This window comes from Peromyscus leucopus, chromosome 8b (assembly GCF_004664715.2).
Source record: "Peromyscus leucopus breed LL Stock chromosome 8b, UCI_PerLeu_2.1, whole genome shotgun sequence".
Classification (NCBI taxonomy): domain Eukaryota; kingdom Metazoa; phylum Chordata; class Mammalia; order Rodentia; family Cricetidae; genus Peromyscus; species Peromyscus leucopus.
In genome coordinates this window covers 84,561,746-84,587,517 of record NC_051086.1, presented here as the reverse complement: position 1 = coordinate 84,587,517, position 25,772 = coordinate 84,561,746, and the positions used below count along the sequence as shown (strand labels likewise).

The following is a 25,772-nucleotide window of genomic DNA, read 5'->3' as shown; positions in this document are numbered from 1 at the left end:
AATAAAACTTTATTTATAGACCCGGAGGTTTAAATTTTGTAGAATCTCCAGGTCATGAGATATTCTTCATATTCATGACAAGTTCTTTTGATGTCTTTCAAGCTGTAAAAAGCACCCTTGTGTTGCAGGGTATACAAGAAGTGTGGGCCAGGTTGTTCCCACAGGTGGGGGTGTTCCCCTTTGCCAACTGTGCCAGCTCCACGTGAGATTCCAGTGTTCACTGCGAGGACCACAGAGAGTCCTCCCTGTCTGCCAGTCAAGTCTGACTTCTGTTTCTAGGTTCGGGTCTGAGTAGGGGTCTGAGGAGGCAGGAGTGATTAAATGATGGTGCTAAGTATCTGTGAAGGCCTGCTTCTTGGTTTTTGTTGTTGTTTGTTTGTTTTGTTTTTTGGGTGTGTGTGTGTGTATGTGTGTGTTTTGTTTTTCCCAACAAGGATCTGGCCTCAGAAGCTAGACTGAGACCATGGGGCTTCAGTGCTGAGAGGGGCTGGATGATTCTAGAAATAACCCCTCCTATTTTTAACACCCTTGCCCAAGTCACAAGGTTTCTAGTTTCATTCCAAACAATTCCAGAGCTCAGACATTCAAGTTGGAATTCAGAACCTCCAAGCTATCCCCACCTCGCCTCTGAAAGTCCCCAGTGCCCCAGGCAGTGGTCCCCTACTTTCCTAATGCTGTGACCCTTTAATACAGTTCCTCATGTTGTGGTGACCAACCTCGACCATAACATTATTTTCATTACTACTTCCTAACTGTAATTTTGCTACTGTTATGAATCATAATGTAAATATCTGATATGCAGGATATTGGGTATGTGACCCCCAAAGGGGTCATGACCACACAGTGAGACCCGCTGCAGCAGAGGGGCACTCCTTCCTGTTCTCCAGGGTTTAGGGTACCAGGTCTGTAGCCAGGAATCTCGAAATTGCTATGGAAGGCACAGGGGGGGAAAGGAAGTGTCTGAGATCTTTTATTTCAAACCACAGATTCTATCCAGTTAAAAATGTCTGTTGGGGACCCTGGAAACCAAGGGGGATGTCGGGTCACGGAAGAGGGTTCATATCACGGCAGAGGAGAGTGGGGGAGGAGCTGGCTCCAGGTGCTGATGAAGCTCAGAGCTGGTGAATAAGTACAGGCTGTCCTTGGAAGGTTTTCTAAAGATGATCAGACCCGTTCTTCAAAGACAACAGGCATGGTGGGCAAGCCTGAGCTGGGGCAGGCTCAAGAGAGGGCCCTTCAGATGCCTGCCTGCCTGCCTGCTTGCTCTGACCCTGCGCAGGTCTGGGTTCATGTCCATGTGCACTGTTGGCAGAGGAACTCAGAGGGAGGGGGATCAGGGCAGATGTGAAACTCTGGTCTGGGCTTCATCTCCCCAGAGCTAGTGTTCCGGCTCAGCATCCATGCAGGACTCCCAGGGGTTCTGGGGCATCCGAGGCAGAGAGAAGAGCAAGAGGAACAGCCCACCGAGGAAGAGCAGGGTGAATGCGGCGCAGGCACAGGCGAAGGACCATGAATAGTAGTACTCGATCCAGACGGTGTCCTCACTGTCAATCATGCGCTTCACCGATTGCCTCATGACCTCCACAGAGACAATAAGGCAGAGCCCTGGGGACAAAGCCAAGGGTCTCAGTGACTGATGGTATTCCTGCTGCCACCCAAGCCTCCCCCAACCTCTGTTCCCTGCCTTTGACTCGATCCTGAGAGGAAAATGCTTCTAGATGGTTCTAACCGGAGTCTGCAAAAGTGATCCATGTACACCACTTCCCACCATGCAGTTCCCACATCCTGCAGGAGGTTAGCCAGAGACTGGCCACATTTCCTTCCTTCTTTTGCTAATTGCTCTCTGGGGAGGTTCCTCAGTGTTCCTCTCAAGGGTAGTGCCTTGGGGGGAAAAGGAACAAAGCAGGCTTTCCCCCTCGTAGCCTTCAGGGTGAAGCCTGAGCACAGAGTGGGGAGCCCTGGGGAATCCCCCTCTTACCCAGGCACCGCAGGACCCCACTCTACCTGCAAAGGCATAGAACATGGATGCCGGCCTCAGCAGATAATCACGCTTATTCCCAAAGGACAGAAATGCGCAGATGGAGCCCACAATGATGAAGCCGAGACTGAAGACGGCGATGGCCGCTGCTGAGATGCTGTACTCTGCAGGATGAAGGGGGGGGGGTGCGGGGGTCTCAGAACCAGAGCCTTCCCAAGCGTTTCATACCATCAGGTGGCTCAGTGAGCTACCACAGCTTGGATTCCCATTTCACACCCGACTAAGGCTAACTCACTTTCTTACTCACTGCAGGTCGGGTGCTGTGGAAGAGCGGGGCCAGATGCTAACAGGATGGATTCACCCGTATCTTTTCCAGGGCACTAAACTGCAAGGTTCCCTGAGGCAAAGGCCTCAGAAGGAGGCAGGACACCCCGTGGCTAGAGACATTCCTAGAGCCAAAGTCTTCCTGAGTGACAGGTGGAAGGAGGCACTGAGCTGTAGGTGGTCTGTCTTAGATTGACAAGGGGACTCTGGGAGATTGACAGCATGTGGGTGTTACCTGGCATGTGAGTGTGAGGATGTGTGTGGGTTGCCTAAGAATCCATCAGAGTGTGTGCCCGTGTCTGCATGTGAGAAGTGTGTGTGTGTGTGTGTGTGTGTGTGTGTGCGTGTGTGTGATAGAGAGAGAGAGAGAGAGAGAGAGAGAGAGAGAGAGAGAGAGAGAGAGAGAATATCTGTCGGCATATGTGGATGCACGTGTGTGTGCCTTGCTCATGAGGCTGTCAGCACGTATATATCCACACGTGAGGATCTGTGTGTGCATAGATGTGTGAGTGTTCCTTTCATTTAGACTCTCAGTGTGTGTGCATTCTCCATGCATGAGGATCTCTTGGTATGTGCGTGCATGTGTGATTGCACCCTTCATTGCATGAGGCTCTGTTGGTATGAGCATGCATGCATGCATGCATGCATGAATGCATGGATGCATGCATGAGTGTTCCCTGCAACAAGTGTCAGTGTGTATGTGTGCTTTGTGCGTAAGGATCTGTTGGTGTGTGCATGTGACTACATGTGAGGACCTGCTAGCATGTGTGTTAGTGTGTCTGTGTCAGCTCTTGCACACTGTGTGGCCACCTGCTCCCACACACCCCAGACTCTTGCTGCTGCTGAGGTCTCTGAGTTCCACCGATGAAGGGCAGGAAGACCATGTTTTCCTCGGCTCAGGGGGCTATTAGTAAGTGCGTGCGGGCAGCACTACCACCGTCCCTACAGAAACTCCCACCCACCACCCACCCCGTGATCCTGCTCCAGCACTGACTGCCTGCACCGTTTTCTTAGTCCTCTGGGCTCTGCTGGATGGAATGGGTTCCTGCTGCAACTTACAGCCTGCCAGACAGTCTTAATCCACTGCCCCTTACACCAACAAGTGTACTCCGAGTCCCTGGGCCCAGAACTGCTTGTGTGTGCCGGGATGTGACAGGGCACCAGCCTACAGCTGCTTTTCCTCCTGAGCAGAAGTCAGCACGCTTCTGCCCAGTGACTCCTAGCTCAGCAGCTGTGACATGGCCACTTTCCACCGCCCCAGCCACCCAGGGCCTCACCTTTCTGAGTGGTGAATTCAAAGATCTCTGAGCTCTCGCCTGGGTTGAAGTGTCTGAAGTAGGAGCAGTTCTTGTCTGCAAAGGAGGAGACAGTCTGTGAGCTGGTAGAAAGGGCAGGTGTCTCCCCATAGGGCATGTGGGCGGCCTATGACTGCCCAACTCCCCCCACATTCTGAATCTGGGCCAAACATTTCCCTGGCCTTTAGCACGCCATTCCCGCAGATACAAGGGGGATGGCAAAGGACATTGGGACAGCATCAGGGAGTAAAGGATGATGGGTTCTCAGGGCAGGCAGCAGGTAAGCCCTGAGCCCATTAGGCAGTTGGGATAACTGAGACCCAGGCTCATAGTATTCCTGAAGTAGGGGGCAGACAAAGCTTAGCAAATAACCAGTCAATGATCTTAGCATGTGGATCCCTCTCCTGGGGGCCCAGGGCAATGCCTGGAGGCCAGGGGTTGTGCTAAAACCTCTCAGCTCACAAAAAGGCCTATCACAACATGGAGTTATCCAGTGAACTGTTAATAGTGGTGATGTTGAGGGACCTTGGGTTAAATCAGAGGCAGACCCCTATCCTCCATTCTCAGTAGGGCCTGGGGAGCAGCATTTTTCAAAAGATTTCCAGGGGCTGGGGAGATGGCTCAGCTGTTAGAGTACTTGCCACACAAGCATGAGGATTCCAAGCAGCCATGTAAAAAGGTGGGTACAGGGATGTGAGTTTGTGGTCCCAGTGCTGAGGGACCAATCCCTAGAACTCATTGACCAGCAGCCTAGCCAATTGCTGAGCTCCAGTTCAGTAAGAGACTCTGTCTCAAAAAACAAGGTGGAGAGCAATTGACGAAGATACCAGATGTCAACCTCTGGCCTCCATGTGCACATACATACAAGTGTGTGTGTGAACCCCACACATGTGGGGGGAGGCAGGGAGGGAGGAAAAGAGAGATGGGGGAGAGGGAGGAGGGAGGGAGGGAGGGAGGGAGGGAGGGAGGGAGGGAGGGAGGGAGGGAGCTTTCCAGAAGATTCTGGTGCTCATCCAGGCTGGCAACCCCAGCTCTGCCCTACAAAGGGCTCTTCGGCATGTCACCTCTTCAGACCCTCAGGACCCGAGTCATGTGGACCCCAGACAAAACATCTCCTGGCAAGCTCCTTGGCCACTGAGCAATGTCAGGAAAGCCATGTGGACAGTTAGACTAGATGTTATGAGCAGCCGGAGAGGGGCTGAGTGTAAATACAGCCATGAAGATCTTAGATATGATCCCACTTGCAGCTTTCTTATGTAGAGTCCTCCATTAGTCTCTTTCACAACTTGATGTGACGCCAAAGTATAGTTGTGGTCCTTATTGAGTACATTCAGTATTCTTTATCCAGGAATTACTGAATTAGGAAGTATAAAAATGGGTTATTTTTATATTATTTCATATGTGTTTGCTTGTTTTTGAGACAGGGTCTCACATAGCCCAGGCTAGCCTTGAATTGACTGTATATCCAAATACAGCCAAGGATACCTGGGACTTCCGATTTGTCTGCCTCTACTTCCCACGTGCTGGGGCTCCAAGTCCTTGCCACCACTTCCGGATTATGTGGTGCTGGGGGTGGAGCCCAGGCTTTGTGCATGCGCTCCCGACTGTACCACACCCTCCTCCCTATTTCCTGTTTTTTAGGAAAACCAAATTAGGTTGCTTTTTATATACGTGAGGTCCTGTCTTGGTGTCTTTTTCTTGTGTCTCTGTCTCCCTTAGTATAAAAAGCATCTCTGCTTTGAGTTGCAATGCCATTGAGTATGGACTCACAGCCTCACTTCCAGGCTACAGTTGAACGCTCCTTCCCCAAAGACCAGTACCCAGTTTCTTTTAGGTATGTGCCTCGGGGCTTCCACCATCGTGGCTTTACTTCCTTCTATCTGGCTACATCATTTTACTGCTACTTAATCCTGTCCTTCTCCACACCCCCTAAGTTCAGTTACTGCCTCTCCTGAGGTCGAGGACCAGGACGCCTGGAGCTGGGGTCTGGCCTGGCAGCAGCAGCAGCAGCAGTGACTGTTCCGGCAGCAAGCTGCCTTTCCCCCGAGCTTCTATATTTAAATCACTTTTCTTTTGAGCCAAGCTACCTGGGGTGTCTGAAGACCAGTGGTGATGTCAGACTCAACACTGCTCTTTTCTCTCCCAGCGTCCACAGCTATTTTAAAGCATAATACAACCCTCTTATATTTATGAGATCAGTAGCTGTAGACTCTCTTGAATCACTGCCTCAAAATGGATCACGCTATGTGACACGTCTCCCTGGGTCTCCCTCTGGACAAAGGAACATTTCTGTTTCGTTCTTGAAGGGCCAGTTTCGGTTGCCGTTGAAAACCCTCCAAGAAGAATCGGCTGAATTCAAGTGCATTTCATGGTCAGCTGCTTTCCCAGCTCCTCGCTGCCTGTGAGTTAAGAGCCTTCAGAGGGAGGGCCGTGAGGGACAGCAGCCTGGAGAGTCTGGTGACCACGGATGGTTGACCCTTCGGGGTTGCAGAGGCGACTCTTGCATAGCATGCTGGGGAGTCAGCTGCCACCAAATAAATGCTGGGTTCCACTCAGGGTGGACAGCAATGTGCAGACAGACATTCTGGAGATCAGGGCAAAGAAGTCTGAGCCCAGGTGCACTGGGATAAGCTGAATGCCTGCAGGGACCAGGCAGGTGTCACTGGGGGGACTCTTTTGCTTGGGTAGTATACATAATGTCTCCTCCTCCTCCTCCGTTAAATGCTCTCAAATGTGGGTGATGGGATAGAGGACATTAGGATTACTGGAAGCCTCAGAGGACTAGGCACGATCTTGCGTATGGCACAGATTCTGAGCCCTTCTGCTTCTGATTATTAGACAGTCATTTCCTGTCTCTAATACCAGGCATAACAAACACCCTTGCGTAGATTTGGGGGCTCAGGCTCTGCCTTGATGGCTCCTGTCCCCTCACTGTGCAGACACAGACAGTGATTTAGATCAAGCAGAGATCCCAGGACCAAGAGGATCCAGGACCATGATTAGCATCTCTGAGGTTATTGCCATCTCTTTTGTCTCTGAAACTGGCTTATGATGATTCTAAGATTTCTCTTTCTACAAAACTCAATGGTATAAAAATGTGAACTGGGCTATTCGTTAAAAATATACACAGCCAGGTGTGGTGGCACACGCCTTTAATCTTGGCACGAGGGAAGCAGAGGCAGGCAGATTTCTGTGAGTTCCTGGCCAGCCTTGTCTACACAGTGAGTTTCAGGCCAGTCAAGGCTACATAGTGAAACCCTGTCTCAAAAACAAAACAAAACAAAAAACAGTGAGCTCAGCTCAGGCTTGCCTGGGAACTGGGGCAGGGGTGGCTGGCTACCATAGTGTGGTTCAGTCACCGGCTGTGCAGAATCCAGGGTGGCAATTTCAAAGAACCAGAGTAGCAGGCATACGAAACCCCAAGGTGACCTTTAACAGGGGATAGCTCTGAGTTATCACTGAGTTATCACCTCGTGGTGCAGATTTAATATATTTAAAATAACTGGATCGTGTAAATCCCCAGGAACTAGTGGCTTAGAGCTATGGAGACAGTCTCACCTATGATGGCCACGTCACTTTCAGCAAGCTTATAAAGATGAATGCTCTCCCAATCATCACTGAAGAATTCCTAAGATGAGCTAGGGGTATCCCCAGAGTGCTGTTCTTCCATGGGGAAGTCTAGTTAAAGCTTCAGCCCCCACCCAAGACAAGTTCATGTGGGTAGAGGAGGGAGCCCTGGAGATCCCCAAGCTCAATGATGTCATGCTCTTCTTACACCCACAATCCTTGCACTGAGGAGAGATGTGTGTGTAGAGAAATGGAATGCCAGAGTTGCCCTAGAGAGGCAGAACCTGAAAGAAACAAGGGCATGGAATGGTCCTTCTGGGGCTTCCTGGATGACACATGGTCTCCCCTATAAACTGGGGAAGCCTTTCCTCCCACTCAAGAGGCGTTGGTGTTGATTTTGTGCAGAGCAGAATTTCTATGGCTCTTTGTGGACAGTGGAAAACTCACACGAGGCATGCTGCCCTGTCCATCCTGTGAGGAGCCTCCAACACACCACGGCAGAATGATACACCCCGGCCTGTCTCAGCTCTCGGTCTGGCTGCCTCTGATCATGTCATGTCATATGTGGGGCTCCTTGTGGCCTCTTGAGTCACAAGGTTTTAGGAGCTGTGTATGAACATTGGAAGTCATGGGATGGTTCTGGAAAGCAAGGAGGCTAGGGATTTAAGACCTGGGTGTTGAACCTCTCCTCGTTAGGGAGTTAGCCTGGAGAAGGCTGTGCTCACCTTCAGTGTTCTTCCTTGTCAAATGAAAACCATCTGTAGAACAAAAACTTCTAAGACGCATTAACTAAGAAAGTGGACACAGCAGGCAAATGTCTAGGGACAAATTCCTGCTCGTTAATTACATAGCCACACTCAAATTATCCATGTCTTCATTTTTCCTATCTGTGACATGGAATGATGATGGGTCTCCTGGAGGTTTTGGGGAGGTTAGATGAGTTGGTGTAATTGTGTAATTTCCTAGCAGTGTGGATGATTCTGAACAAGGCATCATTAGACAATTTTGTCGTTGTGTAAGCATTATGGAGTGTACATACACAAACTGATGACAGTGACCATCACCAAGTGAGATAACTCCATGAGGCCATTCTTTTACATCTGGCCCACAGATGACCAAAATATCGATGTGTAGTACACAGCTGCATGTGTGTGGCCTCCCATTATCTTCAGGCTTCTGTGGTGTCTGGGGGAAGAAAATCATCTGTTTATCTTATTAAGAATCTCATGAGGGTCTGGAGAGGTGGCTCTGCAGTTAAGAGAGCTGGCTGCTCTTCCAGAGGACCTGGGTTCAATTCCCAGCACCCACATGGCAGCTCACAACTGTCTGTAACTCCAAGATCTGACACCATCACACAGACATACATGCAGGTAAAACACTGATATACACAAAATAATAATAATAATAAAAGGAGTCTTGTGCATGTGATAAGTGGTTGTGCTGGTCAGTTTTTCCCAACTTGATGCAAGCTAGGGTCACCTGGAAGGGGGAATCTTGACTGATAAATTGCTTCCATCAGATGGGCCTGTGCACATGTCTGTGGGGGCATCTTCTTTCAAAATATTTATTTTATGTGTTTGGATGTGTGCATGAGTATATGTATGTGTGCTATGTACATGCAATGTACATGACCAGAAGAGGTCAGGAGAGAGCATCGGAGCCTCTGGCACTGTAGTTCAAGACAGTTGTGAGCCACCATGTGAATGTTGGAAACCAAACTTGGGTCCTCTGCAAGAGCAGTCCAGTGCTCTTGACCACAGAAGCATCTCTCTGGCTCCAGGAGAATTTTCTTCATTAATGTTGGATGTGATAGGGCACAGTCTACTGGGAGTGGGACCACCCGGGGCCTGTGGTCTTGGGTTGTATGAGAAAGAGGCTGAGAGAGCCAGTGAGCAGCGCTCCCTTCTTCCACGGCCTCCATTCAGTGCCTGCTTCTGTGCTGCCGCTGCCTTGAGTTCCAGCCCTGGCTTCCTTCTACCAGAGATGGTAACCGGAAGCTGAAATAAACCCTTTCCTCCCCGAGTTGTTTTTGGTCAGTGTTTTATCACAGCATCAGAGAAGCAACCGGAGACAGTTCCTAATCTTAATTCCATTTTCTGTTGCTATGATAATTGATTTGGCTCACAGTTCCAGGTTTACAGTAGGGAATCTGGAAAAGCAGGAATTTGAAACAGCTGGTCACATCCCTAGTCAAGAGCCGAGAGCAATAAAGCAATGTATCTTTCATCGGCATGCTACATACCAACCTAGCAGGTATGGATTTCTTCAAGTTTATACTACCTAGAATTCACTGAACTTCATGGATTTGCATATTCATGTTTTTCATCCGGTGTGGGAAGCTTTTAGCCATTTTCCTTCCCAAATCGTCCCCCCCCCCTCTGTTCTTCCAGAGACTCCCATGATGGATATGATGGTGTCCCACACGTATCTGAGCCATTGCCCTTTTCCTCCTGCCTGTTACTCTGCCTGGAGAATCTCAAGGGGCATTTTGTAAAAGTTCATAGAATTTCTCATTTGCCTGCTCAGACCGGCCTTTGAGTCCCTCTAGTGAACTTTCCACTTTAATTATTGCCCTTTTCAGAAGGATTTCTATTTGATGTTTTAAAACTAATTTCTGCCTCTTGATTGGTATCTGTTTCACGAGGCCTCCTCCTCCTCTTTCATTATTTAGATATGGTTTCTTTTGGTATTCAGAATATATTCAAAACCATGGATTTAAAGTCTTTGTCTAGCTGGGGCTGGTGAGATGGCTCAGCAGGGGCCTGGCCAGCAACCTGATGACCTGAGTGTGGTCTCCAGAACCCATGTGGTGGAGGAAGAGAACTGACTCCCTCAAGTCATCCTCTGACACGCCTCCCGAGACAAACAAACAAATGTAATCAAGTCTTTGTCTCATCTAGACAGCCCAAGGGCCCATCTAGCTACTCTAGTCTCTGCTTCTCCTCTTCATGTCTTATCCATGTCATCTTAGTTCTTATCATCGCCTGTTTTCTGTTTTGTTTCTTTCTGGCTGCTTGCTTTTGAGACAGGGTCTCACTATGCAGCCTTGACTGCTTTGAAACTCCTTATGAAGATCAGGCTGGCCTCAAAGATGCAGGTATCCACCTGCCTCTGTCTTCCCAGTGTGGGCTCAAAGGTGTGCACCACCACACCTTTCTTAATGGCTTGTATTTTTTAAACATACACACAACGTGGCAACTTGGGAAGCCTGGTTCTCCTTCTTGAGGCTTGCTCCTGTTGCTGTGTTTGGACTAATATTGTGACATCTATATTCTTGAGCATGAAACCTCTGTTCTATTAGTTTGACCATCAGTTAACAGAGATGTCCTAACATGCATGGACCAATTCATCCCCCAGTCACAGCTTTGCAATTGAGGACTTTTGCAAAATGATAAAAAAAAAAAAAAAAAAAAAGTCAGATAATGGCAGGAGAGGGACTCTGCAAGAGATCCAACCCTGTTCTGTCTCCTCTAGTGTCAGCCAGACAGTTCTGCATTTTGCTTTGTTTTACCGAGGTAGTCGTTTTCAGGGACACAGCAGAAAGGAGGAAATCAAAGCCCCCTAAAACTCACTGCTTCCATGGTCAGTGGGGCGCACACCTTTAGTCCCTAAAGCACACTTTTAGCTCTCAGGAAGGGAAGGCAGGCGGATCTCTGAGTTTGAGGCCAGCCTGGTCTCCAGGACAAGTTCCAGGACAGCCAGGGATACACAGAGAAACCCTATCTTGAAAAAAACCAACTAACCAAACAAGTCAAAATAAATAAATAAATAAATAAATAAATAATTCAGTTTCTCCCAAGTCTCTTGCTTTTCTTGAATAAAGGCTTGCCAGGTTGCTGTAAGATTTAGGTTAATTTCTGGAATTCTGAAAAATAAAGACTCTTCCCACTTCCCAGCATTCTCATTGCCGTCAGCAAGGGAGAAGACCCAGTTGGGGAGGGGTTATTTCTTCCTCAGTCTTTTTTTTTTTTTAATACTTTGACTTCTTTTTAATCCCTTTTATCTCTTACTTTTCTTCCTTTTTAATTTACTTTTATTTTATGTGCACTGGTGAGTTCTGCCATGGGTCCCCTGGAACTGGAGTTATAGACAATTGTGAGTTGCTATGTGGGTGCTGGAATTGAACCTGGGTCCTCTGGATGAGCAGTCAGTGCTCTTAACCACTGAGCCATCTCTCCAGTACCGCCCCCCCCCATTTTTTCCTGGTATTACCCAAAGTTAATATACACAAAGCTCTTATAGCACAGAGCCCTACATGGGCATGCTGTTATTATCGTTGATAATTGAGAGCTCTCTGTATGAACTCTCTTTCAGAAAAGACAGGTGCTCCTAGGGAGCACGGAAAAGGGAGATGGGGAGGGAATGCAGGGACAGGCTTTGGAAAGACAACTGGGGAAGGTTAGGTTCAGTGTCGCAAGTGTGGGCCGTATGATTCACAGCTGATGAGGGCGAGGAGGCAGACAAACAGACTCTGCTTGGGCTGCAAGCCAAGCCTTGCCTGTTGGTCCCCTGAGGCTGCTGTTCTCGTCAGCCCGTCTCTTTCTGCGTAGACATGGCTCATCTGCTCTGACTTTAAAAGGCAGAGGCTCTAAGGACAGGTGGACAGAGCCATAACATCCCTCCTCACGTATGGTCCCCGGAGAAGCTGCCTCACCCTGCTTTGCCCTGCCCTGCCCAGGGAGTTGGCTGGATGATGCATCTGTTTACGAGTGTGTAGAGTGGCCAACGGGTGTGGGCATCTGGCTATGTGATAGCCTTCAAGCACATGCTCATGCCCATCAAAGCCCTCCACCCTGAGACGCTGTGTTTCCAAGATAGCTGAGTGGTTTCAACTCTCTGGTTCCCCCGCAGTGATGAGTGACGCCTGGATTTCCTGAAGCAAGCGCTAAGGAAGAGGAGGGGGAAGCGAGGGAGGGCAGACTCTTCGCTCCACATGCAGACTGCTGGGTCTTTGAGACCCAGGATTGACGGCTCGAATGGCAAGGGTCAGGCAGGACGTGTTAGGAATCATTCTGAACATCAGGGTGGGAGCCACACATGCTGTGGTCCACTGGGGCCTTAGAGACATTGCTAGCTTTGCAAGTGACTCTTCTGTACAGGCGATGTTGAGGCTGAGATGGGCCTTGTCCTCTCTGACTAGTCCTTCACAGGGTTAAGGGTGTAGCTCAGGTGGTAGAGTCCTTGCCTAGCATTCACAAAGCTCTGGGTTTCATCCCCAGCATGGCATAAACTGAATAGATAGCTAGCTCAAGACTGTCTTGACAAGTCCTTTAAGAGGACAATGGGTAACAGTGGCTACAGCCTGGGCCTCTCTTCTTCCTAGCATGCTCTTTCCCACCACACATCCTTTGCTCGCCCTAAATCTCAGGGGCTCTACACTGGCTGGAGAGAAACACATTACACGAATGCCTGAGCTCCTAGGCAAGGAACTTGCTCGCAAGGTATAGGTAGAGAATGGAGGAAGAATACCGTTCCATCCTTACAGAAGGAAACACTGAGGAGCTGAGTGATGTGAACTAAGGGAGAACACAGAGTAGGACCACAGGCCCCAACAAGGCATCCACAGCACCTCTGCTTCAGAGCCATGTGGCAGCCCCCTCCACCGCCCTGACTGCTAAGTACCCCATGCTTGATTTCATGCTCGCCATTACCAACTTGAAGTTCTCAGTATTTAAGAACAAGGAACCTGGGGTTTCCTTTTTGCAGGGCCTGACAAACGAGGGGGTAGTCTTGTTTATACTTTTGCCTAGACGCTGAGGAAGGAGCCAGCCTGCCCCATAGATTCCTCTAGCCTGAGATCTTAGGGTCACCAGCTTGTCTGTGCAGGGAGAGAATGGAGCTGAGATGCCACTGAGTATCACCCCAGAGGACCTGTTTTGGGAAGCAGCGATTTGGGGAATCTCTTAACTCTAGCAATCGGCACTGGGTGAAGAACCCAGGCCTCCGACGCTGGAGACAAACACCGTCATGTTCCACCTTGGCTCTGGCCGTCAACACTACCCCAGGCAACAACCCTGTTCGCACAGGCTGGCCCCCTTCTCTTGGGGTCTTGGAAGGACAAGAAATGCAAAGAGGTAGAGAGAATGGGCACCTTACCCCCCGAGAGCGTGACGTGCTCGCAGTTCTTGTCTTCTTGGCCACGCACAGCAACGCGTGTGGTGCAGATCCTCCAGAGGCCGAAGTGGGCTGCCTCACACGTTTCGTTACGGTGCTCCAGGTGTGGGCTCAGCAAGGCCCAGTGGTCGGTGACCACGGCCACCATGGCCAGCACTCCCCCCACCAGGATGAAGAAGAGGGTCACACGAACCTTCAGTGTTTCGGTCTGTGACATGGTGGTCGCTGAGGTGTGGGTGCTCCGGGCAGGGGACAGCAGTGTCTCCCAGGGATAAATGACAGCCGGCTAGATGGTGGCTATGGAGTTGGGAGTGGAAGCTAAGTTTAGTGTGCCTGGCTGAGCCAGAGTGGGCTGGCCTTGGGACTGAGGAACACTGGGCAGTTGGAGCAGCTGCCCAGACGTGTCCTGGGCCTGAGGGAGGCTTCTATTAATGCTTGTGTCTAGGCGTGTCACTGAGGATGCCTTCTGCTCAGGTTTCAGGGCTTTTCTCCCATCTGGGGGCTAGAAATACCCCCCAGGGTGAAGGCGAGAGAAAGCTCTAGCTTGAGAGGTCTATGGAGTAGGTGTGTGTGTGTGTGTGTGTGTGCTGATATATTGTGTCCCCCCAATATACTGTGCCTCCCAATAAAATTTGCCTGGAGATCAGAGGAAAAAGCCAGCCACTATATAGAAGTCAGGCAATGGTAGCACACGCCTTTAATCCTATCACTTGGCAAACAGGGATCTGTCTGGATCTCTGTGAGTTCAAGGCCACACCAGGGAACAGAGCCAGGCATGGTGACACATGCCTTTAATCCCAGCACCAACCATGGAGGTCTGGAGGTCTGTACAGACAGACAGGAATGAACAGAGCTGGGCAGGAAGAGGAAGTGATGGAGCTGGGCTGAGAGAGCAAATGAGAGAACAGGACAGAAAAGCATATAGGTGTGGGTAGACAGGAAGTAGCTCTCTTTGGAAGCTGCGGAGTTGGTGAGGTGAGGTTAGCTGTGGATTTCCCTATTTCCCTGATCTCTCAGGTTTTCACCCCTATATCTGGCTCCGTGTTTTTTTTTTTTATTTAATAAGACTACTTAGAAATTCATCTACTTGTGTGTATGTGAGAGAGACAGACAGACAGACAGACACAGAGAGAGAGAGGGAGGGAGGGAGAGAGAGAGAGAGAGAGAAAGAGAGAGAGAGAGAGAGGGAGGGAGGGAGAGAGAGAGAGAGAATAGTGGGCAACAGGCTCACTAGATGTAATGAGTGCTCAAGACCAGAAGGCATTACCAGGTAAGGGCAGGGGACCTCACAAGTCACTGGCCTCACAACTTTCCTGTCTCACACGGATAAGGCAGCCACCAACACCAGTAGATGTGAAGAACTCAGGAAGCTGTCGGAGGACACCAGAGGGAACTCCCACAGAGCCCACCCACCTCCCAAGCAAGCACTTTAGCGGCAAGTCCTACCTATCTACCCTCCCATCCCCCCAGCCACTTCAGACTGGTTCGCAGAGCAGAGCCCGGCTTGAGAAGCTACTTCTTTTTCTAGTGTCGTCTACCCTTGCAACTGGGACCAGAAGAGCAGCTGTGCATGGGCTGAGGAGTCCTGGCACCTTTTAGCTGTTTGCATGCAGCTCTGCAGCACGCGGAGCAGCGTGGAGGGCGGCGAGGCCACGAGCTGGACGGAAGCCGTTTCTTTGCACTGTTTTTAGTTTTGCTCCTTTCCAGAGACAGGAAATAAAGATTTTCTATTATGTTCCCCCCTCACCCCTTTTCTTTCTTGACACTGTCTCATGTAGCCCAAGCGGGCCTCAAACTTGCCCTGTAGCCAAGGAGTCCTCGAAGTTCTTCCCCTCTTTGTCTCTGCCTCCCAAGCACTAGGGTTACTGGCATGTGCCACCTTGCCCAATTTCTGTGGTATTGGTGCTCAATCCAGGGCCTTGTGCATGCCAGACAAGCACTCTACCAACCGGGATATATCTCTAGGCCATTTCACCTTCAAACACAAAGAGAAGGAGGTAGATGCACAGGTGAATGACAGGAAACAGGATGCAGATAGAGGGGGACTTGGGAAAGTTTGGGAGCCCTGTCTGAGGGTCACATGTTTCCTAGCCTGGCTCCTGAGGTTCTGCCACCTCCCTCTGTCCCAGCTCAGCAGGCGGCCCCTTTTGGGTGAATCCATGAGGCTGACACATGACTGGAACCGGGACCCCTGAGCTGGGCAGGACGCTACACCTCCAAAGTCCCAGCCTCAGGTTTATGGTTTTAGGAAGGCTGTCCCCGGGTGTGGAGAAACATCCAGATGTGGGAATCACAGAGCGCTGACCCCCCTGGTAAAAGTGATTGCAGCGCCCCTTCAGAGAGGGCCACTATCTCCGTGCCCTCCCCTGGAGACCTGCCTTCAGGTTGGCGTGGTGTGGGAGGCATGGCTGGTGGATGTGGGTCACCGGAGGAGGGCTCCTGAGAGCTATGGCAAGATCTATGGCTCAGCCCTGCTTCCGGTGAGTTCTCTGCTTTCTGACATACTGAGATGTAACAAGTCATGCCACAAAGCTCCCGTTGCCTCCGCTGAGCCCCGGCTCTCAAGCCGGCTTCCTCACCACCACGTTGGACTGTAGTCTTGCAACTGTGAGCCAAAGAAATCCTTCTGCCCTTAAGTCACCTCTGTCAGTCAGTCTGTCACAGACAACAAAAGCGGGCTGTCAAGGCAATCTTCACACTAATCCGTGCGGTGGGTACAACCGTCACTGTATAGATAAGCACGCCAGACGAGACACAAAGGGTCATTTGTTCACACAGCAGGGAGATGGAAAAGCCAGGTGCCATGAATCTCATACCCTGAACTCCAAGCCAGTGGCTGGAGCTGGGAGAAACGTTTAAAGTCTCCTGGGGCAGATGAGGAATCTGCAGCCCAGAGACACGCACTGAGCTGGAATGATCTGATGTCTAGGCCGCAGGGGTAAACTGAGACCTGCTGCCTGCATCGGGGGCTGGTCACATTACAAGAGCATCCTGACCCCAGGGTGTGATCTCTCAAGAGCTCCAGTACAAACCCCCCTCTCTCTGCTTCTCCTCCCTGTCCCCAGCTCTGCGTTCTCAATGGAGCTGACCAAGCACAGATGACCCATGGCTGAATGTTTTGCTGATACCTGCTGTTTGTTGTCCCCACTCAGCTCAGAGGGTGACTGTCTCCACAGAGTCCGTCTTTTTCATGCAGAACTCCGAGGACCTAAGACTTTGCACAGCCTTTGAGCCCTTTTAGGTAACCCGTGCTTAGGGGATGCTGGGTGGCCTCGGGTACAGCCAATAGGCATCAGACGCCCAGCAAGGCAGTAGTTGGGGAACTAGACAGGTCTGGTGTTTGAAGACAGAGGATCTAGAAAACAAAACAACAAACAAACAAAAAGACTTAGTTTTAGTAGTTGTGGGCTTGTGTGAAGATGTAAAATACATTTTGAGTTTCCTGGTATTGGGCAAGCACCCTTTGTTCTCCCATACTGCCTTTGGAGGGCCTCAGAATGTGACATAGCCCAGGGGTACATTCAGTGCCAGCCAGGATGCCACTGTAGAGCCAAGAGTGGCTAGGGCAGCCATTTAACAACTTCATTTTGCAGTTTCCTCTGCGGGAGGGGGTGGAGTGGGGAGAGGGCAGGCGTGTACTGAGTCCTCCACCCTGGCGAGTGGAAGCATTAAACATTGATGGCCTTTTCCTTTTGAAGCCATGTTTGTGTGATGCATGCAGCTTGGCTGGCAGCTCCCCCCAACGCAGATGAGTCGGTTCTCGTCTCTTTGCTAAATCTCTCCTGATGCACCTTTTTCTGCTCAAAGGCCATTCACAGGCTTCCTTGGTCAACTCATCTAGGGCCTTGCTGGGCCAGGAAGGGGCTTAGAAGCCAGGACTTTGCTGGGAGCCGACATTGCCCACTGTGGGCTTCCAGGAGTGTCGGTCTGGGCTAGCAGGAGAGTGGGCAGAAGTTTACTGGGGCCACAGTGGCCTCAGGATCACACCCCACTGGGCCGGTCTCCAGCTGTGTGGCTTCCAGCAGGTCCCGAGCCTCTCTAAGCTGCTCTTTCCTCCTCTGTGAAGGCAGGGCAATGTGCCTGAAGGGAGCTGGTGTAGGATTAAGATGACGGTTTTATCAGCTTAGCCCATGACAGATGCTATGAGCTGAATTATGGCTCCCATAATTCACATCTGGAAGTCCTAAGCGTGACAGCCATGGTATTTGAACAGCATAGGTCTGAGGAGAGAATTAGGTTTAGGAGAGGTCACACCAGTAGAGGCATCCTGATAGGATTAGAAGATGAGGTCAGTGCTGTCTAGGTCTCCATTGGTCATGTGAGGACACCATGAGGAGACAGCTGTCTGCAAGCCAAGGAGTCTGAGTTCTCTGAAGGATCTGACCATGCTGGCACCAGAACTGTGAAGGAATACATTTCTGCTTGTTTAAGACACCCAGCCTGTGGCATTTTGCTATATCAACAGCAGTTTGGGCAGACTAATATAGTAAACAGTTGATTCAGGGTAGTGTTATTTGTAGACTACACACGGATCTGTTTTCCTGGATGGGTGAGAAACTTGCAGAAGGCAAGCACTGAGGCAATGCTAGGTACTCCTTCAATGGCTTAGCCAAGACCTGAGCCCATGGTACAATCTTCATAAGTGATTATTGAGTGACTGTTGGACGGATGGATGGGCTGAAGAAGGGACAATAGATCATATACTCTAATCCACAGATGGCCCGAAGGAAATTTCCATGTGTTTAAGGTCACAAGGACCTAAGAGATGGCAATGGGGGTAGATCTAGTAAGACTTGGATAATTTACTTTACTTTCTGAGAGATGTCATGGGGGACACAATGGAGGCAGGCAAGCATGGGAACAGCATTGCAACTTGGGGTGCCACTTGCCTTGGGCTTGGTACAGATCCATCTTCTAATAATGCACCTTGCAATCCACGACCCTCACCTGCATTGAGCCAAACGGACACCCCGCTTCAAACAATGAGGTAAGTCTCTCCTCCCTTAGCAACTTCTTGCTGACTTCCCCTTTTGTGATTCATTTCTGTTCTAAGTTCTCCAGGACAGATCAGGGAATGGGAGACGGGGCACCCATCCTGGAAGGACTGGTTTTGGGTGCATGCGCAGTAAAGCAGACTGTGTTTTCTGAGTGAACTTTTAGGGAAACACTCCTATTTACCATCTTATGCCTATGCATAATTGAGTGTGCATATGACTAAAGTCAGATGCATCATGGGAAGGGATATATGTCTTGCCCCTGACCATGCCAGATAGTTTAACCTCAGCAGTAGTTTAACTCAAGCTAGACACTAAAATGCTAAAGTCATTCACAAAAGCACTACATTCTCATTCTGAACAGAAGGCATAGGAGCTGTCCTGGCTGGCAGGAGGCAGGAGTTTGTATATGCGTTTGCATTGTATATGTATATATACACATGCATTATATGTATATATGTATATGTATACATATATACATATATATGACATTACACTTGACCTTATTACTTTGCTGGACAAGTTCAGCTGAAAATCTCCTGCTGGTCTCCCCTGTACTTTGCCATGTGGACTCTCTTCCCTTGCTGATTTTAATCTTTATCCTTAAGGATGAAATGGTAAATTAAAAGATTAAATAGAACAAATGGTCGTGATCAGGACAACAGCTTTTTCATTCTGTGAGTCCTTCTTGGGAGCTACTGAGGTCACGGGAGGGACCCTGAACATACTAGGGCAGGGACAGCAGCGCTGGTCAGAGTGGATCTTGAGGGAGTAGAGGAGTGGACTGGCGGATGGATGTTAGGGCGGAGGGGACGTGGCTGAGAGAGGAAGAAGTAAATGCAGAGGCCACTGGGAAGAAAAGGACCAAGACTTTAAAAATTACATGTTTTTTCCCCCCGAGACAGGGTTTCTCTGTGTAGTTTTGGTGCCTGTCCTGGAACTCACTCTGTAGTCCAGGCTGGCCTCGAACTCACAGAGATCCGCCTGCCTCTGCCTCCCGGGTGCTGGGATTAAAGGTGTGCGCCACCGCTGCCGCCTGGCTGCATGTGTTTTTTAAAAAGAAAATGAAGGGAGACAGGCTATCAGGGGTCAGATCTTGCAGGGTCCCCAAAAACATGTAAAAAAGATATGCCAGAGTCATAAGTCATGAGAATGCTGAGAAGTGTTGAAGTATTTCCCCCTCTTATTTACTTTTTAATTAAAAAAATTTTAACTGGGCTGGGCATAGTGGTTCAAACCTTTAATTCCAGCACTTGGGAGGCAGAGGCAGGAAAATTTCTGTGAGTTCAAGGCCACCCTTGAACTACTAGAGTGGAACTACTCTACAAAGTGAGTTCCAGGACAGTCAGGGCTCCACGGAGAAACACTGTCTTGAGTTAAAAGCATGTGCCACACTGCCTGACAATTTTTTTTTTTAATGTACTGTGTGCGTGATGGGGGCTGGGGAGGTCTCAGGCCATGGCAAACACGTGGAGGTCAGAGGGTAACTTTGTGGAGTTCGTTCTCCCTTTTGGGAGAACTCAGGTGGCCAAGCTTTCTTGGGAAGCACCTTTTCCTGCTGAACCATCTTTCCAGGTCATCTGTTGTCAATTTGAGACAGGGTTCCACTCAGGGTCCCTGAACTCACTCTGCAAACCAGGCAGTCCTCAAACGTACAATCTTTCTTTCTTTCTTTTTTTCTTTTTTTGGAGCTGAGGATCGAACCCAGGGCCTTGTGCTTGCTAGGCAAGCGCTCTACCACTGAGCTAAATCCCCAACCCCACATACAATCTTTCTGTCACAGTTTCCCAAGGAGCTGCAGTCACAAGCCTGAACCACCAGACTTGCAAGGCATCTATGTATCTTACTGTCTTAGTTACTTTTCTATTGCCATGAAGAGACATTATGATGAAGGCAACTTATAAAAGAAGGAATTTATTGGGACATACAGAGTTCATCTGTGACCATCATGGCGGGGGGCACAGCAGCAGGCAGCATGGCGCTGGAGCAGTAGCTGAGCACTCACATCTGGAAAGAACCACCACAAGGCGGGGGGGGGGGGGGAGGAGGGGGAGGGACGGGAGGGAGGGAGAGAGAGGGAGAGGGAGAGAGAGAGAGAACTAACTTATAATGGCATAAGGATTTTTAAACCTCAAGGCCGACCCCCAGTGACACATTTCCTCCAACAAGGCCATCCTTCCTAATCCTTCCCAAACAGCCCCGTCAACTGGGGACCAGTATTCCAGCACATGAACTACTTATGGAGGCCGTTTGCAGTCAGACCACCCCACTTACACCTGCCAAGGCTGTCAGTCCACACATGATGGAAGAGAGCGGAGTTGAAATGGTTAAAGTGGCACTCACCAAGGTCCTGAACCAAGGCAGGTTCTAACTAGGAAGAGGGCCCATTTGGGAAACCCAGAGGTGTAGACACAAAAGGATTCGGTGAGAGACTGATTATGAAAAGGGGTGAAGGATGGGGTCATGGAGGCCTTGGTGGGCAGTGCTGGTGCTGACTAGAACATGATACTCTAGGGAGGAACTGGGTTTTGGATTCAGGGTCTATGTTTTTGGTCTGGTCTGTGTTGCTATAATCAAGAGCCTCAAAGGCAGTGGCATCATTTGGTAGTACACCTCCTTTTCCAGTTACCGTCTAGACACTCATGCAGGAAACCACACCCAGGAGTCTCCCCTCTTGCTGCTCTGCCAATGCGCATAGTTCTCGCCCGTGAGGCTGGAGCTGGCTCACTGTTATTGCAGAACACTCAAGAAGGAGGAAAGAGTTCAAGTTCAAATCAAATGCTCCAAACGTGCAGTGAGGACTCACATTGCACAAAGCTCTTGGATGGGCAAGAACTTGAACTCACTGCTGCCAATGGACTGGCGGGTCTGCCACTCCATTTGGAGGAAATCATGACCAGGTAGATTACAATTCCCTGAGGGTCAGCAATTCTGAGCTTAAGGTATAGACGCCTGGGGTTGCTAGAAGGCAACAGCCAATAAGATGAGGTGTGACAGAGACCCAGGTCAAAGAGTGCCCATCGATGTTAACAGCTGACAGGCGATAAAGCAAAGCCACAAACAATAATTGATGATTACAGCCGAGGAACGGAGGGCAGGTAAGGAAGGACAGACAGCTAGCACAGGCCATTCCTGTGACATGCTGAGCTTAGAAAGGAAGGTCACGGGCTGGTCAGACGATGGCACAGTGGGTAAAGGCGCTTGCCTCCGAGCCTGACAGCCTGAGTTCAAGTCCGGGAACCCACATGGTGGAGCAAACCAACTCAAGTGGCCTCTGAACTCCATACATGTGCATTTGCCCCTTCCTCACACAAATGAATAAATAAAAAATGTGGCTGAAAAAAAAATGAAAAGGCCAGGTATGGTAATCCAGAAGGGTGTAGGGTAAAGGAAGGTTAATTTTGCTGTTTTAAGAGATAGATCGAATGTGCTTACACACTTGATCAAGACTCAAGAGGAGGGCCAGCAAGATGGCTCAGCAGGGGGTGGAAAGTGCTTGCAGCCTAACGGACAGCCTATCGGCCTGAGTTCAAGTCCCAGAACCCACACAAAGGTGGAAGACAAGAAATGACTTCACAAAGCTGTCCTCTGACCTCCACAGAAATGCGTGGTGCAGGCCCCTTTCATATACACACAGGGCAGGAACAATCAGAGCAGATGAGAGGGGCCGGCATCGGACAGGAGGAAGGCTAGCTACCGCCTCTGCCTAGGCAGGGAAGAGGAGGATCAGGGGACAGATCAGTGTGTAGGTGGGAGAGAGATCAGAGCTGTTACCTTCCAAAGCCTCCCGTCTCCTTGGTGACCTAAGACATCAGGTCAAGTGCTGATGAGCCTAGGAGTATAGGGAAGGGCCCAAGGAACTAGGAAAGTCAATACGGCTGTTGTGAGGATGGGGATGACAGCCGAGAGGGAGCATCAAGAATGACTGCTGGGAGGCGGCGAAGTGCTGAGGCACATCCAGGAGCCCTGTATTAATTTCCTATTGCTCTGGGAACAAATTGTCACACACTCAGTGGTTCAATACCATCTATTATTTCACAGTGCAAGCTGCCTTGCCCAGCTAAAAGGAAGATGGCCACTGGGCTGCGTTACTCCTGAGGCTCCGGGGGAAGAAAACAAACACTCCCTGCCTCTCCGCCCTCTGAAGGTCACCTCTGTTTCATGGCCCCTTCCATCTTCAAAGCCAGAAATCCTGTTGCTCTGTCCTTCACTTCCGGCACATTCCCGGATCTTCCACTTCTCGCTTTCCTTTACAAGGACCCCCGAGATAACACTGGGGCACGTGGGTAAACCAGGGCAATCTCCATGCCACAAACTCTTTAACATTTAAAAAACGACCTACTAGATTATTTATTTGTATGTACATACATGTATCAACATAAGTGAGGGAGCCAGAGAGCTGTGAGGCCAGGGAGTCGATCAGAGTGACTTACCTCATGGACACTGATCCTCCCTCATGTGATGGGGGTATTGGTTGGGGCATAAAGGAAGCCTGTTGCCAGAGGCACCACTTCCGGCTCACATACAGGAGTAGTGGAGACATAGGGGATGGTAGACATGAAAGATTTGCGGTGATTCATTCATGGCTCTCTGCCTCTACCTGGAACTCTGAGTCTGGGAGTTCATGACCCTCTATTTCCAGACTTCTGTTCCTAAGATCATCTTGCCAGTTTTGTTGGAAGCTACATGTCTCAGGCGTGTCTGTTCCAGCATTCTTTTGGACTCTACATGTAGTTTTTTTTTTCTTTTCCTTTTACTCTTTAGGGACCCTCCACTCAACGCCCAAATAAGTACACAGAGACTCATTCTTACTCCAGAATGCCCAGCCTCAGCTTGGCTTGTTTCTAGCCAGCTTTTCTAATGACTTAAGTTATCCCATTCCTCTTTTTCTGTGTTTTGCTTCTGGATTTTTTTTTATAACCTTTCTTTATTCTATATATCTTTCTTTCCTTCTTACTCCACAGCTGACTGTGTGGCTGGCCCCCAGAGTCCTCTAGCCTTCTCCTTTTCTTCTTTTTTCTTTTTTTTTAAATTTATTTATTTATTATGTATACAGTGTTCTGTCTGCATGTATGCCTGCTGGCCAGAAGAGGGTGCCAGATCTCATTACAGATGGCTGTGAGCCACCATGTGGTTGCTGGGAATTGAACTCAGGACCTTTGGAAGAGCAACCAGTGCCCTTAACCAGTGAGCCATCTCTCCAGCCCACCTTCTCCTTTTCTTGATCCTCCCTTCTTCAAAGCCAAGATGTCTCCTCCTATCTATTCTCTCTGCCCGGCAGCCCCGCCTGCCTATTCTCTCTCCTACCTAGTTATTGGCTGTTCAACTTTTTATTAGACCAATCAGATTTTTTAGGCAGGCAAAGTAACACAGCATTACAGAATTAAACAAAGGCAATTTTGTAGATGTAACCAACCATCTTATTAAATAAGAAACATAGAACCAATGTAAAAGAGAAAGCCAAGAGGTCAGAGCTCAGAGCTAAAATCTTACCCTTCCTCCTGCGGTGCTCCTAGCTCTCCGAAAGAGACCTATTTCCTGTGTGTATGTCTTTACATAGTCTTTCTGTTCTGCCTTCTCATTGGTTGTAAACCCAAACACATGACTGCCTCGTCACGGCCTGTAAGTACCGCCCTCCAGGTCTTAAAGGAGTATGTCTCCAATGCTGGCTGTATCCCTGAACACACAGAGATCTATCTAGCTCTGTCTACCAAACGCTGGGATTAAAGGCATGCCGCGCCACCACCGCCACGCTCTTGCTATGGCTCTAATAGCTCTGACCCCCGGGTAACTTTATTTATTAACATACAATTAAAATCACATTTCAGTACAAATAAAATACCACCATACAGCTTAAAAGAATGCAACACATCTTTGCATCATTAAACGAATATTCCACAGCAGAAATGAAGGAACTAATATTCCATAACACCTACACATCCCCAGTTCTCCCCTTTTCCTCATCACATACCTCCTGGGCTGGACATCCAAGGATGCTGACTGGAAAACTGGGTGGGGGCCTTTCCAGGGTGGGTAGCTTTCTTCAGAGCGGCTTGGGGGAGGCAGGGTCTTTACAGGAGGGTGTGGAGTCATTTCTCCAGGTAGGTGGAGAGAGACTCGGCAGTTGAAGATGTGGGGAGGTCCGGAGAGCACAGTGGAAATGGGGGATGGGTGGGAGGCTAGCTCCAGGGCAGGGTCCTAGAGACAGGCCAGATTGTCAAAACAACCACAGCAGTATCTCTGCCACCACATCTTCTGGGACTGTCATCCCCAGTCCGGAGCTCTGAGTGAGAGCTCAGCAGATCTCCACCAAATATATCATGAGAATCCTGGTTCTCGGTGCCACTCAGATGTCGTCCTCTGGCAAGCAAATAGCCAGGTCCGGCAATAGGACACCGCGCAAATACTGTCTCTCCATTGTTGGTGGCCACTAAACTTTGGTGTCGAGTTGAGCCCATAGCTCAGTGGTAAAGCTCCTTCGTTCATGTTGAGTGTGCTTGAGGCTCTGGGTTTTATTCCCAGCACCGCAAAACAAAAATAGATTTTTGGGGAAAGTTTTCAGTTAGCAATAATCACGCCTCAGATAAACCTCGTTGGCTATGATACTGCCACTGTGCAAAGCTGCAAAAATCCATTTTTAAAGAATACTTGGGGAGGGGCTGAGCATACGGCTCAGTTGGTAGAGCACTCACATAGCATGCATGAAGCCTTGAGTTCAATGCCCCCTGCACTATATAAACTGGATGTGGTGGTATATACCTGTATAGGCAACGTTTGAGAAGTGGAGGCAGGAGAATCCGAAGTTTGAAGTGATCCTCAGCTACAAGGATCTACCTGTCTCAGCCCATCTCAGCCTTGAGGTGACAGGTAAGTGCTGCCACACCTAGCTTTTATTTTTTTACTTGGGTTTTGGGGATCCTAAACTCAGGTCTCCTGACAGGTCAATTCCTTACAATTTTCTATTTTTTAAAGGTAAATGTATTAACCATAGACTTTTGAAAACAGAAGTGTACTGTTGTTTTTAGATGGACGTATCTATTGCAATTTTACTTGTAGGTTCTGGGCGTCCCAGGAGCCAAGGCCGGGCAGGACAAGTCCCTCCCCTGCAGACATAAGCACGTGGTGGTAACTCTCCTGAACTGCAGACTTCGGCTTCTGAGGTCGCTTCAGCAGTTTTGTTGAAAGCTGCAAGTTTAAAAATATCTCTACCCAAGAGTATCTACTCTACCTCCCCTCTGGATTCTAAGCGCCCCCCTCCCCCCATCTTGGGAGCAGAGAAGCCAGGTGCTGTATCTGGGACCTGCAACAGGGACCTGAAGTCGAGTGTTTCATTCTGGGCTCTCCTCCCTCCCTAGAAGCCAGCTCCAGTGACTCCACTTGGGTGACACAGGACAGGTACGCTCCTGGTACAGCTACCCTTTGGCCACTGCTGGGTTTTTTCAGCCATGTGTGAGCTTTATAAAGCCAGAAGTTCCCCCATGGGATAACAGAAGTTTGTGG

At 49.5% G+C, this 25,772-nt stretch overlaps 1 protein-coding gene, 1 non-coding gene and 1 pseudogene across 2 annotated transcripts; all 3 read right to left on the bottom strand.

Annotated features, from left to right (window-relative positions):
* Positions 1–953: 953 nt before the first annotated feature.
* Positions 954–13,673, bottom strand: Cacng1 (calcium voltage-gated channel auxiliary subunit gamma 1). Its single transcript, XM_028865314.2, has 4 exons — positions 13,261–13,673; positions 3,580–3,654; positions 2,005–2,142; positions 954–1,605 (listed from the first exon to the last, which is right to left on the bottom strand). The coding sequence occupies exons 1-4, from the start codon at positions 13,493–13,495 to the stop codon at positions 1,379–1,381; spliced, it is 675 nt and encodes a 224-aa protein (XP_028721147.1). The 5' UTR covers positions 13,496–13,673; the 3' UTR covers positions 954–1,378.
* A 6,283-nt stretch (positions 13,674–19,956) lies between these two features.
* On the bottom strand, positions 19,957–20,029 carry Trnaa-agc. The gene has a single exon. It is a non-coding gene; the product is annotated as a tRNA-Ala (tRNA).
* A 4,753-nt stretch (positions 20,030–24,782) lies between these two features.
* Positions 24,783–24,895, bottom strand: LOC114690502 (annotated as a pseudogene).
* Positions 24,896–25,772: the final 877 nt, after the last annotated feature.